Source organism: Mus caroli, chromosome 6, assembly GCF_900094665.2.
Source record: "Mus caroli chromosome 6, CAROLI_EIJ_v1.1, whole genome shotgun sequence".
Lineage (NCBI taxonomy): Eukaryota > Metazoa > Chordata > Mammalia > Rodentia > Muridae > Mus > Mus caroli.
Genome location: NC_034575.1, coordinates 132,473,237 through 132,490,271, shown reverse-complemented (window position 1 = coordinate 132,490,271; position 17,035 = coordinate 132,473,237). Strand labels below are relative to the sequence as shown.

General features: G+C 40.5%; 1 protein-coding gene across 1 annotated transcript in view; it reads left to right on the top strand.

Moving 5' to 3' along the window:
- The window catches only part of Lrp6 (LDL receptor related protein 6), a 114,753-nt gene that overhangs the window by 56,945 nt on the left and 40,773 nt on the right, over positions 1–17,035 (top strand). The window contains exons 6-7 of the mRNA XM_021165898.2: positions 569–965; positions 1,886–2,057. Coding sequence (XP_021021557.1) covers positions 569–965; positions 1,886–2,057 — 569 coding nt within the window. The remainder of the gene's footprint in view (positions 1–568; positions 966–1,885; positions 2,058–17,035) is intronic.

Here is a 17,035-nt window from a genome sequence, read left to right as displayed (position 1 = left end):
TCCTTCCTTTCCTTCCTTTCCTTCCTTTCCTTCCTCCTCCTCCCTTCCTTCCTTCCTTCCTTCCTTCCTTCCTTCCTTCCTTCCTTCCTTCCTTCCTCCTCCTCCTCCTCCTCCTCTTCTTCTTCTTCTCTTCTTTTGTATGTGGGTTCAGGGGATCAGACTTGGGTCTTCATGTTCATAAGGCAAGCATTCTGCTGTTTCCCCAGCTTATCCTTTAAAGTATGCATCTTGAATGAAGGATCTGTGCTTTGCAATATTTTTTTCTCCATTAATACTTAGTTACTAGGTATAAAATATCTAGTGATCATCTCTACATGCCCTTATTGTCCAGGAGCTGTTAGTAAATGACAAGTGTGGGTCAAGCCTGATTTGGAGAGGTTAATAACTACTATGGCGCTTGCCCTGATTCTTCTGCTTCACAGTAGCACTTTCTAGTTCGACTCTAGTTGGTATTCTTTTAAATTCAGTTAATTTTTATTCCTGAAGACATCTGCATTCTTTTATAGAGAGTGACTAAATTTTGCCTGTGGCTTTCAAATGTTTGGTTGATTTTTCTTTGTTGATTTAGGTGCCACTGAACTATTGCTGTTAGCCCGACGGACAGACTTGAGGCGGATTTCTTTGGATACACCCGATTTTACTGACATTGTTCTGCAGTTAGAAGATATCCGGCATGCCATTGCCATAGACTACGACCCTGTAGAAGGCTACATATACTGGACGGATGACGAAGTGAGGGCTATTCGTCGCTCCTTCATAGATGGATCTGGCAGTCAGTTTGTGGTCACGGCCCAGATTGCTCATCCTGATGGTATTGCTGTTGACTGGGTTGCAAGGAACCTGTACTGGACAGACACTGGCACGGATCGTATAGAAGTGACAAGGCTCAATGGGACCATGAGGAAGATCTTGATTTCAGAGGACTTAGAGGAGCCCCGGGCTATCGTGTTAGATCCCATGGTTGGGTAAGAAGTGCTGATATTAGTAATCTGTTTTCTACAGGTACCTAGAGGCACAGTTCAGGTGACACGAACTCTTGGAGTTGATTGGTTTTCAGTAAACAGTTTGCATCAGCTTTAGAGTGTAGCAGTTAGAATATGGTCTCAAAGAATTGCCACAGTAAAAAAAGCTTCTGACTATCTTGAGTAATTTATTTCTGAGTTAAGCTAGACTCACTGATCTGGGTGTGGTTTGTACGTTTTGCTCAGATCGTACCTTGGTCGTGAAAAATATGGAAAGAAATTATTTTCAAAACTCTGTGCCCTTTCCCCAGCAGATTTGATTTTATCCTATTCAGTTGTTCCTGTGGGAACAACTTATCTTACTGTATAGTTCTTGTGAGTGACTCACGTTTCTGTGAGCCTATTTGAGGGCTGATACATTGACAGATATATGCCTCAGTTTTACACCAGTGCCTTGGAGCCACTTCCATCCAGGAGCCTCAGCTATCACTTAGCACCACGGGGAGTATTAGTTATTTGGGGATTCAGTTTGTCACCTGACTATTTGTACTAGGTAACTTTCTCTACCAGAGTTGACAAGCCATCAAGCAGAGTGGCATGACATGGCAAGAAACAGAAATATAGTAGAAAAAAAAATATGTGTAGTAATGGAGTCTAATGAGAGTCCATTGGGAGACATTTTCATTAACTCCAGAGAGCAGTTTTGATCTGGGAATGTCTTGTATACTGCTGTGGTGAACATTAGAAACGCTCTCTACTGAAGCTTAAGTCCTATTATTTTTCTTCCCTCCTCCCGTGGCATTGACTGATGGTAATGTAATGTGTGCAGTGGGCTTCACTTTTGTTCTCTGCTTTCAGCTCAGGTTTGGATTTATTTATTTATTTATTTATTTATTTATTTATTTATTTTTCTGTCTTTATAGGTACATGTATTGGACAGACTGGGGAGAAATCCCAAAAATAGAGCGAGCTGCTCTGGACGGATCTGACCGAGTAGTTCTTGTCAACACTTCCCTTGGTTGGCCAAATGGCTTAGCCCTGGATTATGATGAAGGCACAATATACTGGGGAGATGCCAAAACAGACAAAATTGAGGTTTGTTTCTTTTTAAAAATAGTTAAAACCAATTTTATAATGGTTTCTAGGCCAGTAGTGCTTTGGTTCACATAGCCTCTGAGCAGTTGTCTGGAATTCCAGGATATCATTTCCAGAAATCTTCCTCCATGTTCACAGATCTCAGGACAGTAGGTTGTCTTGTACCTAATCCTAGGATCTCTGAGTTACGTAGGTATAGGAAATGTGGATTCTGTTGTTTCTGGTCTTAGCAGCTTTTGTAAATGATCGGCTTTGTTTTGAGTGAAGTTCCTGCCTGAATTTTCTACAGCCTGTTTTCTGCAAACCAAAATTATATAAGATCCACATAAGCAAACCTGGCAGTCTTAAGTCAGGAAAACAAAGTACATGTAGGTGCATGCATGCATGCATGTGTGCAACTTTTTGTTGTTTTGGGTGTTGGATTTGGTGGCAGGATATAGTAAGTATTCAGTTGGTTACATGAAAGCAAACATTTTGTTTATGTAGACATGGTTTCACTGTATAGACCAAGCTAGTTCAGACCCATGATTCTTCTGTGTTAGTTTCCAAGTGCTGAGATTGTAGGTATGTGCCACCGTACTGCGTTAAAAACAAGTTTTAGATTGATGTGTGGACTATATGGGAGGAATAGCCAAATCCTGGGAAAAAATTTTTACCAACTGATAGAATTAAGTTTGTGGGAAATAAAATTACAGCGAAAATAACCAGTGGTAAATATTTTATCACAATGTTTTGTAAATAACACATCCTTGATGCTGGATGTAGATTAGGCTATCCTTTTAGGGATGCATGGCTTTTCATATAAGGAATTACTTTGAAGAAAAGGACTCTATAGACAGCCTCTTATGGATACACAGTTGGAACTATGGGGCAGTTATTTTAGAAAGGTAATTCTGAGGTATGCCAAGGACACTCAGGGAATAATGAATTAAAGGGCCTTCCTTCTAGAGTGGAAACTTGGAATTGAAGGAACCCATTAATACTTCACCAGTCCCAAATATTGGAAATTGCATTCCCCAACAGCTGGTTTCTATTAGCAAAGCTCTGTATGGCCTGTGTAACATTCCTCCGTGTTATTACAGTTTCAGTGCACCATCCCCCATCCCGGTCCATGTTAGAATTTGGATCTTTGACAGCTGGAAGGGAGTGCTAACGTGGCAGAGGTGATTGATGTTTCAGAGAGGCTGCTGGTTTTGTTTGTTTAAGTACACATCACGTATCAGCCCTAGCCCTTCACAGAGTGTGTTGTGGATCAGGTGTGGACTCTACATAATCGTATGGGAAACAGTGACAAGCTTATGTATCCTAGAAGAAGGGTCTATTTTTGAGATTTTTTTTCCTTTTTAAAAAAAGATTTATTTATTTTATGTATATGAGTGCTCTATCTGCATATATACCTACATGCCAGAATAGGGCATCAGACTCATTACAGATGGTTGTGAGCTATCCTGTGCTTGCTGAGAATTGAACTCAGGACCTCTGGAAGAGCAGCTGGTGAAATTGTACACAAGAGGGAAAATGCTTAATTTATTATCATCTAGAGATGTTTAAAAAAGTTCAGTATTTGGTTTTGTTGTTTGTTTATTGTGACCAATTACTTGGCTTGAGAAGACAGGCATTGCTTCTTGCTTCTTGCAGAGTCTATTCTCCTCCCCATTTCAGGTGTACTATTTTAGACACATAAATTTAGTCAAAGTCATGGTAGTTGAGGGGGATTCAGTTAGAGAAATGAGAATTTATTCATGCAATGATACATAATAATTGGTTTAATAACACTTATTGTGTATAGAGTGGTCCTGTTTGTCCTCTCCCCTTCTCTACTTCTTCCCTATGGTATCATCTGCCCTTTGCTTAACATGTACAAGGTTTTGGGTTCTAGCACACAGCTGTTAGTTGTGTAACCCCTCAGACATATCTAGAATACAATAGTTACTCCTATTTTTTTCTTCAAATAATTTTTTATTCACTTTACATCCTGGTCACATTCCTATCCCCTTCCTTCCCAGGGCTACCCTTAAGAGGTCCCCCCCCCCCATTGCCTTTGGGTACTCTACCCTTGGGTACCACCCCACCCTGGGACATCTCATCCTAGTAGGATTAAGCAGATCCTGTCCCACTGAGGCCCAACCAGGCAGTCCTTGTAGAGGGAAAGGGAAAGGGCAGGGAAGAGAAACTTAGACAGCCTCTGCTCCAATGTATAGGGGTCTAGGTCTAGCTCCTGTGTGCTCCTGGTTGGTGGCCTAGGCTCTGTGAGTCCCCATGGGCTCAAGTTAGTTGAGGTCTTCTTTTGGTGTCCTCGACCCCTCTGGCTTTCTCACTTGTATCCCCAAGTCTTCGACAAGACTCCCTGAGCTCTGCCTTGACACTTAGAATCATCTTCTACAAATAGAGGCGGAGCACAGGCTGATATTAATGATGTCACGTTTTTAACAAGGGCACCACACTTTTTCCATACACAGATGTGTAGATAAGGCTGCAGTACACTCTGCATCTGCCTCCATCGCTGCTCAATGAAGTCTCTCAGGAGACAGTTATGCTAGGTTCCTGAATGCAAGCATAGTGGAGTATCATTAATAGTATTGGATTGTTTCTCTCACATGGGCTGCGTCTCGAATTGGGGCACAGTTACTCCAATTTCTCTCCACTGTCTTCTCCCCCCCCCACCCTTTCTTTCTTCTCCCCATCCCCCAGCCCCCCAATCTTGACTGTGTTGCCCAGGCTCTGTTGTCCTGGGCTGTAGTGATTCTCCTGCTTTAGCCTCAGCGGGTTGGGACTAAAGCTTGTCTGTGCCTTGCAAGGACTATATCGTGCTTATTAATTCCCTTTTATACTAATGTGTAAAGTTGCTCATGGATGGCAGACTGAGTTGTGTTAAGAGCACAGCACTTCATCTAGATTCATCAGGAAAAGCCTTCCTTTTCTACCCTGAGACTATGAAAGCACATGCTCCTGTGTGTCCATTCTTGTGTACGTGAGAGTGAGTAGGCAGTTGATATCAAAGTTGTGTGTAATTTTAAAGTTGTAGTGTTAGACTCCTGATTGATTGCTCTGACCTGGTGTGGATGGTAATATCCCTTCCAACCCTGTCTTCTCAGAGAGCGTCCCTGCTGTGGTAGGTGTAGGAGTGGGAGCTGCTTATTCCTGGGCTGTAAGGGAGCACCAGCTATGGAAAGCCTGTTTGCTTCTGAAGACTTAGAGTTGAGAAGAGAGAGTTATCTGTGAAATTATTCTACGGCAGAACAGTTTTGTGTTTAGAGTGGAGCACAGAGGAGCTCAGAACACTTCTCCACACTGGCCTCTGCTCCTCCAGGGGGTAGGTGCCTTGGATCTGTTTCTTCTTCTTTTTGTCCAAGTGACAGGTGCTGGTAGTGTTGAGTTGAGTAAGGATTCAGAGAAACAAGGGAGAAGAACAGAGAGCCCGAGATTTCAGTCTGGATTCTTTTTTTTTACAGAGCTGTGGACAGGTAGATTTTCTTGACACTTACAAACATCCTCTACAAATAGAGGCAGGGCACAGGATGATATTAATGATGTCACTTAAAAAACCAGTGGCGCCATGCTCCTTCCATATAAAGATGTGTAGGTGAGGAGAGTCTGCTTCCGCAGCTCCGCAGCAGTGGGTGGTGGTTAAAGGAGCAAGCTCCTGCTCGTCCTGCTGCCTCTGCAGAGCGTGGGAATGCCCCCGTCACGGCTGGGCAGACTATCCAGTCGCAACTGGAGTGAGTGTTTACAGCTGCTTGGAGTAGCAGAAAGAAGTTTCCAGTTTTCTGGAAAGGGAAATGTCAAAACCCTTTATTTCTCTTTTATATGACCTTATAGTTATTGGAAAACCATTGTTGTTTTGACAACATTCACATCTTCTTGGTCAGCCCCAAACATGGTTTGCATCTAGTACCTGCTTACTAATAGCAAGACCAAGTCACTGATACTTTAAATCATTCTTTGCTGTGATATAAAGTTAAGAAAGTACTGTTAGCTTGGTTTTGTTTGTGTTGTGTTGTTTTTAGTCTTTGAGAATGGGTGTCTAACATTGCCCAGACTGTCCTCATTGTCTCCTTCCTGCCTTGCTCTCCCAAGTGTTGGGAGATTACAAGACTACATCACCCTATCCAGTTAGGCTGTGTTTTCTTGATGATGCTTTCTCATTGTACATGCATCTAACTAATTGGGAAACAATTAAGTTTTGATTACTCTTTTAGCAAAATAGTATCTAATAACTACAATTTCTTCAGTTTGTTTTTATAGTGCTTTTTGTTTGCCCCCCTCGCCTTTTCTTTGCTTTTTCTGATAGTGTAGCTGCACTTGGTATTTACTGCTATTCTTGTCCTGTGTAAATTTGTTTGAAATCTCTTAAGTTCCTTTACTTTAATAATACAGTAACTGTAGGTTATGTAGTCCAGATCTCATTATACCTGGCACTGGTCCCCCCTCCCCAAGGAAGAGAGACAGATTATTAAAACCTTTCAGTACCGAGCATTTTTGAATAAGGAGTCTTATTGTCTGTGCTATGTTGAAACCTTGGCAGTTGGTGAATGTTCTGTTTCATATTCTGAACCTGCAGTTGCTGGGCTGCATTTTCCTCTGCGGACAGCTTCCTCTGCTTTATCAATATCCTACTAATACTAGGAGATTTCTTTCCCAAGTATTCAGATTTCTTTTTAAAGGAATTTCTTTGTCTTATATTTTTAGCCTCTTTAATGTGCAAGTCTGTCAGAAGGCCATAGCCCTGTCTGTCTGTCTGTGCTGCTGTTCTTTGGTGCTGGTTTCTAAGACTAAGAAGTTAAAGCAATGTAATAATCCTCCGCTAAGATAAAGCTATTGATTTTATGTCAAATGTCAATGAGGACTTTCTTTTGAATCTTCTCCAGTTTATAACATCCATTGTCTAGTTTTCCTTAAAATTGATCATGCTTTCAGTTTGAGAAATCTTCAAGATAGTGTATTTAATTTTCTGAATCTTTGTATTTCTTTACCATGCTGTGTGCATGTTTGAAGATTTATATTTTCCTTCATGTCTTCCTGACATCTCATCACAGATGAAAGATTGATAGAACTCTGTCATTGAATTCTCAAGCATGAGTTTGCCTTATTCTTGTTACTTTATGTCTTTTAGGGGTACATAGGGGTTCAGAGTAAGCATGTGAGCCCCTATTGGAAGTTTGTTGACATAATACAGTCGTAGAGACAGTTACTGTGTTATAGCCTACAGGAGCCAGTGAGCACGTGTGTGCTGCCGTCTCATTAGGCTCTCAGTCTGGCACTCAAGTATGAACAAAGGGAGCCGATGATAGGCGCTGTCGGGCTTTCCTGACTGCCTCACCAGGCAAGATGATTCATTTTGATTAGGTCTCTGGATAGTTTCATCTATAAAATTTCAGAACAGTCTAATGCATGCTGGTACTTAACATTTTAGTAGTGTAGTTCTGAACTCACTTGTTCTTGAGCCATTTAGAAAAAAGATGCTGCTGTTTTGGTTTTACATCCTGTATTTAATATAAAGCCACTTAATATGGGCAGTGAAACTTTTAGTTTCAGTCCTAGTCTTCTTAAAGTACTTTATTCCTGGGCTGTAGGCATAGCTCAGGCTCTGTCCAATATTACTTGCCTAGTACATCCAGGGCCCTGAGCCGGGGCCCCCTCACCACCCCGGATTATTCCTTTGAGCTTTGAGCTCAGGGGAGAAGGTTTTCCTATCTTCCCTTCTCGACAGGACGGAGTCTGTATCTTCACGCTTATGTCAGTGTTTAGTAGGGAAGAGTGGTAGTCTCAATTTTTTTTTTTTTTGAAACATTTTTCAATGCAGGGCTCTTACTTTCATTTTTTATTTTATATTTAAGCAAGTGACCTTAAATAATTTACATAATCTTTAGTGCTTATAGTTTGGCCAATAAGACCACTTGAACTAAACAATGTTTAAGGTTCTTTTTAGCTGTAACAGTTTCTGATGATTATTCTCTTAACTGTCTCTTAGGTTAAGAAAGGATAATTTACTTTCCTTGGAAGATTTACTAAAAGGAATTTGGATTGCAGATGGCATTTTTTTTTTTTTTTTTTTTTTTACTTGCTTCAGAGCTAATCACTATTAATGTAAAGAAACTTGTTGGGAGCTGTAGCTCTTTAGTAACTCAGTTTCTCTGACAGGCCCTTTTCTGCTAAGCTGTCTGTGACTTCTCGTGGAGAGGAATGACTAGATGTGAATTCATTCCAGGTAGCAGACCAGTGATAGACTGAGGACATGATTTCGTCAAGTCTAGCTTGGTGAGCCTGTGAGCTTATTTTGGCTGAGGGGTTACCGATGGGAGAATGGGTAATTTATAGGCAACACCATCGAAGAAGCGTCTCCCTCTCAGTGATTACTAACTTCTTATATCTTCTTGGGGAGGGCGGGCCTCATCTTCCCCCACTTCCTTGAGTGCCGTACTAACTCTTGAGTCCTTCATTAATTGCCTGGTGAGCACACCCTTCACCCCCTGTGATGGTTGGTATACGCTAGGCTCGGAGTGGCATTAATTAGAGGGGTGGCCTTTTGGAGTATGTGTGGCCATGTTGGATTAGGTGTGTTATTGTGGGTGTGGGTTCTAAGACCCTACTCCTAGCTGCCTGGAAATCTGTCTTCCACTAGCAGCCTTCAGATGAAGATGTAGAACTCTCAGCTCTGTCCGCATCATGCCTGCCTAGATGCTGCCCTGCATCTTGATGATGAAGGAGGACTAAACCTCTGAACCTGTAAGTGAGCCCCAGTTAAATGTTGCTATAAGCGTTGCCTTGGTCATGGTGTCCATTCACAGCAGTAAAATCGTAACTAACATACCTCTACCCCTTTCTGTGAGAGAATGTTAATGCGGATTGCCTGTGGGTGATCACAGCTGCTCTGATTGCAATGGCCATGTCTTCATGTCCAGAGGTCAGTGTCAGAGCTCCAAAATACAATCTGGTCGGTTACTGGCACAAGCGATAGGTTTGGTAAATGTTTAAAGCTGTTGGTTGATGTTTGCCAAATACATTAATTCTTTTAAACTAATAGAGTCCTTCTAAAATACTATTTTAGGAGCGGAAGGTTGTTTTGGAATTTTTTTTTTAGATGTGGGAACCTACTGTAGATTTAAAAAGTCATTGATAATTCTATTGTCTTTAGAAGGGTTGGGAAGGGTAGGTGGGTAAGTAATGGCAAAAGATCACTACTTGGGAACTTCTTGAGAAGGAGTTTGCCAAAGACGGAGTAGTTAACAGATATAGGAGTTTTGACTTCTTAAGTCATCAGGTATCAGCAGCTATTTAAAGATTCCATTTCTGTTCTCTCTGATGAAAAAATCTTTTTTCTCTGATGAAAAAAGATTCTTCAGCTTGCCCTCCTCCCTAACTATTCAACTTTAAATGTGATCTGTAATATAAAAATTTAGACCTGCAAAGAATGTAATAATGCAAGCTTAAAGGGCTGAGGGTGTAGCTCAGGGCTAAAGTACTTGCTTAGCATGTGTGAGACCCTGGCAGCAGCCCCCAGAACATATCACCACCACAAGAAAATAATGCAACCCTGTAATTATTTGTTAAATTAATTTTTGGATGAACTCTGATAACTTGACTTTGATCTTTAATACCACTTCTGTATTCCAGCTACAGTGTCATTCTTAGAGAAAAATCCTATGCTATCTCAGTTACTTTTCTATTGCACTGACAAAACACCGTGGCCAATGCAACTTACAGAGGGTTTATAGGGCCTTAGAGCTGTAGAAGTGTGAGTCTGTCACTGTCTTGGGCAGGCAGCTGGCGGGCATGGCACTGGAACAGCTGAGTGAGTGCTCACATCTCAGTCCACAAACAGGAAGCAAAAAGGTAAGTTTGAACTGGCAAAAGTATTTTGAAACCTGAGAGTCTACCCTCAGTGACATACTTCCTTTAGCAAGGCCATAGTTCCTAGTCCCCACAGCTTCCAACTGGGGATTCAAGTACTCAAGTGCCCAAGGCTTTTGGGGGCATCTCATTCAAACCAGCATGGATGCCTTACAGACTTGAGTAGCTCACAGGTACTGAGTAGATAGATAGCTTCCTGGGCTTTTAGAGTTTTACTGCGTTTGAACAAGAGAAAGCTGTTTTCAGGTCTCATAACATTAGCCATTCTTTGTTTCCCAAAGAACATCCTTACACCAGAGGTCTTTGTTCCTTCTGTTCTAGTCTTCATTTTCTGAAAGTTCAGGAATATTGGTGGTCCCCACCCCCACCCTAAGGAAAAGAATAGAACACAAGTCTCTCACTCGCAGCGCAGTGCTTTGTTCTGTCTTCTGCTGCCTCAGTTTTAAACTGTCCATTCTGAATACATTCAAGAACTATGGCTTTCATGGGTTCATGTTAGATGACCATGAAGCATTATCTACACTAGGAGGTTAGCTCTAGTGCCAGTTTTGTAATTTCTTCTATATTGGATTCTCTTGGGAGGAGTCATGTGACTCTCCTACAACTTTAGCCAGCTGTTCACTTGCACAGACTCATGGATGCTGGTATTTATTCTTAAGAGTATTTCACTGCTTTATAAGTTGCTCCTAGTTGAATTTTGTTCCCTTTTTACATGCCTCATTTTTTTTTTTTTAAGTTGCAAAAACACAGTGGGCTGGAGAGATGGCTCAGTGGTTAAGAGCACTAACTGCTCTTTCAGAGTCCTGAATTCAATTCCCAGCAACCACATGGTGGCTCACAACCATCTGTAACAGACTCTGATGCCCTCTTCTGGGGTGTTTGAAGAAAGTGACAGTGTACTCATATAAAACAAATAAATAAATAAATCTTAAAAAACAAACACACAGACAACAAACATTATGTTAACATTTTCAATGCAAATACAGCAGATCTCTGGGATGTTTTTCATCATCCACAATAATAGCCATTAGACAGCACCCCTGCCCATTTCCCTTTTCCAGCATGCAGCAGCCAGCATTCTGCTGCCCTTTACTAAAACAGTAGAGTATCAGGCACGTTTTCTTACTATCTGGTCACTTCCATTTTTATTTATTATTTAAGGCTGCGTTGCATATATGTGAGCCGAGTTGATTTAGCCCCATCTATCTGTTGATGTACATCATGTTTGCTTCTACCTCCTGGTTTGAACAGTCTACCACAATGGAGTATAAATGTCTGTTTGAGGTCTAGTGTACTGGCTGGTTTTGTGTGTCAACTTGACACAGCTGGAGTTATCACAGAGAAAGGAGCTTAAATTGAGGAAATGCCTCCACGAGATCCAACTGTACAGCATTTTCTCAATTAGTGATCAAGGGGGAAAGGCCCCTTGTGGATGGGACCATCTCTGGGCTGGTAGTCTTGGTTCTATGAGAGAGCAGGCTGAGCAAGCCAGGGGAAGCAAGCCAGTAAAGAACATCCCTCCCTGGCCTCTGCATCAGCTCCTGCTTCCTGACTTGCTTGAGTTCCAGTCCTGACTTCCTTGGTGATGAACAGCAGTATGGAAGTGTAAGCCGAATAAACTCTTTCCTCCCCAATTTGCTTCTTGGTCATGATGTTTGTGCAGGAATAGAAACCCTGACTAAGACATCTAGCCTTCATTTCTTTTGGGTATGTACTGAGAAGTGGGATGTCTGGGTCACACCATTTTAAGCTTTCAAGGAGCCCCTATCATTTACCTCTTCTAGCCTTATCTCACAGTTCCCTTGCCTCCATCCTGAAATCTATTATTTTTCTAAGGAGCGTAATCTGCTTTTTAATATTAAAGTATTATAATTGATGCATTTTTATACTCTGCAAGTAGAATTTATTTTAGCTGTGTTTAAAAAGAATGAGAGGTAAGTTAACACAGTGTTTCTTTCTTGATTTATTTGTGACTTCAAGACAGTGGAACTCTCAGAAGCATTTGATAAATCATTGAATATAATTGATTTAATAGTGTTTATCGTAATGGTGCCTTTATCTGGAAATCAGTTCGTTCTCACTCTTGCTCTCGCTCGCTCGCTCTCGTTTTTAGTTTTTCAAGACAGGGTTTCTCTGTGCAGCCCTGGAATTCACTCTGTAGACCAGGCTGGCCTTGAATACAGAGATACATATGGAAAACAGTTCTTAATTATATACTTTCCTGAATAATTCAGGTTTAAAAAGATTCTATCGAAATAGTAACTTAAGAACAAAGGCTCTATCTGAAAAAGAAGCCTAGTAACTGGAAATGTCTAATTCTAAGCCTGATTATTTTCAGTAATTATATAAAATTACATAGTATAATTAACACATTGCAGTTTTCTTTTTAGTGCTAAAAGCATGTATGTATGCTCAGAGGAAGGGGTCTTGGCCTAGGTTGGAGAGCTTTGAGGGTGGCATTGTAAACAGGTCCATGAGAGCCCTTAATTTCGCCTTCTGTGTCAGAGCATTCCTTGTTGTTTTGCTATATTTTCTGGGCTGGTCTTGAACTCTTGAACTCTAGTAATTAATCCTCCTGCCTCAGCCTTCTAAGTGCAGTGTTCCCTTTCCCAGCCTCTCTTTCAGCTTGTGATACTTTTGACTCTGACAGTCTGCTGCAGTTAGATGTTTGTATCAAAGAGTAAAGACTTCACACCAGCTTTGAATGACCTGCTTTCTTTGGGTGGTGACTGGAGTATTTAAAACAGAACGATGCATTTCCAGCAGTGCTTCTCAACTTCCCTTATGTTGAGACCCCAACCATAAAATCATTTCATTACTACTTCATAGCTGCAGCTTTGCTACTGTTATAAATCATAATGTAAATATCTAATAGGCAGGATATCTGATATGCCGCTTCCAAGGGGTCGTGACCCCCAGGCTGAGAGTTGCTGATTTAGAGTATAATTTACATGTACACTAAGGGACTCGGTAGCTTCACAGCTCTAGCTGTTTTTCCGTCACATGTTCCATGAACATGTCTAGTCATGTGAAGTTCCATAGAAGCAGTTTGGGTAGTTGGCTGGCAGCAGTCCAAGATTTCATGGCTAAGTCTGTCTTGACGTTTAATTGGCTGATGAAGCTGCTGAAAAACTGGATGTGATGTCTATGGGAACTTTGCCATTACTCAGTCTCTGTGCAGATTGTGTTCTAGGTGCTAGCTGAAATCTGTCGCCTGTTACAGCCCATATCTCAGTGTGGCTAACAGAATCTGGGAACGCCTCAGAATGTGAACACCACGCCACAATGGTGGGAGGTGCTGAGCCACTGCAGACTCTCGTTCAGATCTGGAGTTAGATTCTAGAAATGACAGAAGTCTAATTTCAGTGTAGCTCATTAAGCTAGTCTGAGGTAATGAAGTGAAACACTCCGGAGTTGCCAGGTGTAATTAACGCTGGCTTAGTGTTTAAAGTGTAAAGGTTATCTTTTGGAATCGCCTGAACCTTTTTCATTTGTTCTGGATTTAGATACAAATGAACTTTTACCATGATTTGCTTTATTTTGAATATAAAGGGCTTAAAATCGTGTGTATAAACCTAGTAATCTCTCTAAAACTGCTGGCAATGAGAACTGGATAGCGATTTTCCTGGAGATCGAGCAGCTTCTTCATCTTCCATGCTGCCTCTCCTGAGGGCAGCATGGCTGATCTGAGAGCACGCTTCCTAGTAGCAATATCATCTCTGCAGAAGGAAACTGGTTCCAGGAGTCATTGCACCTTACACAGATGGAAACAGCATTCTATAGATTTTAATTTTTACGTTCAGACTTCACTTAAGCTGTTGATCCTTTCCTTTCTTCAGAGGCTCCTTTTAATTGCTCTCTGCATCATATTAAAGAACAAAAGCGATAAGAGCATTTATTCCTCACAAGCGATTATCATTATTGTTGTTATTTAGGTGCCTTTGGGAGAAAGCAGAATAAAGATGATGGTGAACCACCCAGCTGTCTGTGCTGGCTCATCTAGGACACTCGCCGCACAGCGCAAGGGAAGAGTTCTCTTACTAATATCACTGCTGCTTTGAGACTGGAAGAAGCAGAGTCGTTGGTTAGGCCTTTTAGTTACTCTCAAGTACAGAAGGCACTGTTGTGAAATGTGAGCTTGTAAAGGAAATGTAAGAAGGAAGATTTTAAAGTGTAGTTTTTGTCGGACCTTCCACCCAAGACTGAAGATAACAGGCACAGGATGGGTAGGAATGTAAATTTAAATGCAGAAGAATAAATTCATTGTGTACTGTATACTGACCTCATTGAAACTTGAATCCACATAGTCCAGCATGCAGCCACTAGCCAGATGTGTGGGTGTCTGAGTTGACCTGTATAAAATCCAGAGTAAGAGTCCTAGAATAAAAACAAATTCTTAAAACGTAATTAATAAACTTAATATTTATTTATTGAAAAAAGATTTGGCTATCTTAGATTAAGTGTATAATGTTGTCTGTGCTCCATTTTACTTTTTACAAGGTGGTTACCGGAGAATTTGGAAAAGATGGGCATGGTGGCATACATTTAAAATCCTAGCCCTTTGAAGTAGGAAGGGTTGATGTGTGTGGCCAGGGCTAAGTGGGGTACACAGTGAGAGCTTGTCTCAGAATACCAGATAAAAACTAGAGAAGCTGAAATTGCCACTCACTTGGCTCATGTTTGTGAATTGTATTCTATTTTCCTTAGAGAACATTGTTTTAGACCCAATTCTGTTGTCAAAATTATAACAGATGAGAACAGGAAGACTAAGGAATTAAGAGGGAAAATGTGAATACAATTATGTTAAAATATTTAGCACATCTTAATTACATCAACTAAGTTGAAGTAAACATGACTTGTTATGTCTTGTGCGGATTCTTTCTGCCCCAGTCAAAGCATCTTTGTTAGAATCGCTCAGAAGACACACCGAGTGCATCCTTCACCCTGTGACTTAAACATACATTAATTCTTTTCTTCTAGAAATACCTTATTTCCATGTCGGAGTTTTACTTCTTCAAGATGAATTTCAGCTGCTGTTTGCTGAGGGTTTCCCTGTTCTCTCTGGTCCACAGGTTATATGCTGTGGTCTGACTGCAGTTCACCTCTTTGACTTAGCCTTGCTTTCATTTACCTTAGCAGTAGTGATTTGGTGAATTCACTTCATTTATTAATCTTTGATTTAGGGAGAGATGGTGTGGAGGTTTGAATGTGCTTGGCCCATAGGGAGTGGTACTATTAGAAGGCATGGTTGTGTTGGAGGAACTGTGTCAGTGTAGGGATGGGCTTTGAAGCTCTGCCCAGTGTGGAAAAATCCGTTTTTCTCCTGGCTGCAGTCAGTTCAAGATGCAGAATTTTCAGCTCATCCTGCGCCATGCCTCCCTGGAAGCTGCCATGCTCCCACCTTGNTGATAATGGACTAAACCTCTAAATCTATAAGCCAGCCCCAATTAATGTGGTCCTTTAGTGTGGATTGTGGATAGTCAGCACTGAACAGTCAATGAAATACAGATTAAATGAGAAATAATTAAATTGAAGTAAAGTCAAATCTTTTGATGCAAGGTACCATAGTTTGCAATTACACAAAATCATGTTATGGATTTACTGTGGTCCAGCAAACTTACATGTAGCAGCTCATGCTTCACTGTTACTAGATTTGGAAGGATGCTGTTGTAGGGCATTCAAGAGACTTCATGAGGATGGTGTTCTCTAGACTTAGATTTTTTTAAAAAAAATTTTTAATTTTATTTTAGCCGGGTGTGGTGGCACACGCCTTTAATCCCAGCACTCCGGAGGCAGAGGCAGGCGGATTTCTGAGTTCAAGGCCAGCCTGGTCTACAAAGTGAGTTCCAGGACAGCCAGGGCTATACAGAGAAACCCTGTCTCGAAAAAAAAAAAACCCAATATATATATATATATATATATATATATATATATATATATATATATATATTTTATTCTTAATTTATTTTTTACAATTCACACTATAGGTTAGAGGAGAAAGAAATAGCTGTCTTCTCAAGGAAAACTGGTTGACACATTTACAGACTGACACGTATATTATACACTGAAAAGACAATTAGAGAGTGATAAAGGGGGACATAAATGGAACAAGTGCACAGGGAGAAACAGTCAGGACTGTTGTGAATGAAAATGACAAGGTACTGTGCAATCCTTCTCTGAACTGGAGAGGTTGGTGAAGAGCAGCTATGGCATATCTGTTCATTTTAAGTCTAGACCACAGTATAACAAACCCAAATAATTAATGCTATAGTAAGCATGCATTCATTTTAATGATTTTTCATCCTAATAATGGAATTGATTTTATAGCTAAGAACAAAATTGTTAATTAACTATAACAAGTGTCTACTGTTAATAACATAATAAAATGAAAATTACAGTGAGTATTCAAAAAAAATGTGGTCCTTTATAAGAATTACCTTGGTCATGGTGTCTCTTCTAGCAGTGGAAACCCTAAGGCAGAAGTGTGAAAAAGTCACAGTGGACCCCATCCGATGGGCAAAGGGCTCCTTTTGTTCACTAACTTAGTTATCTATGTGTAAGCAACAAAACCAGATAGGACTGAAGCTAGGAAACAGGATGAGGCTGTCAGCACATCATAGGCCTGTATTAATTTTATCCTTTATCACTGTGGTTATTTCATTTCATTATTTCCACATATCTTTCATACTTAGGTACTTAATATTTTATAGCATTACATTTCAATAATTAAATTTATCCATTTATGCTTGGGTATTAAAACTTTTCAGTAAAATACTTTTTCTGAGTAGGAAAACTAAGCACCCACTGGAGTTTCTTGCTGTGACAGATATAACGTCGTTCTGATTAGCCTTTGAATAACAGGGTTAGTAGTGAGTCACTTGCTGTCCAGTGTGCGATAGAGAATCTGAACCCAGTTTAATTGTTTTGTCACTATTATTTGCTGATCACTTGAGATTTAAAAAAAAAATAGGAGGACTTAAGGAAGGGTAGCTATTAAATAGAAAATACAGAATTTTTTTTTAATTTTTTTTTAAATTTTTAATATTTTTATTACATATTTTCCTCAATTACATTTCCAATGCTATCCCAAAAGTCCCCCATAGCGCCCCCCACTTCCCTACCCACCC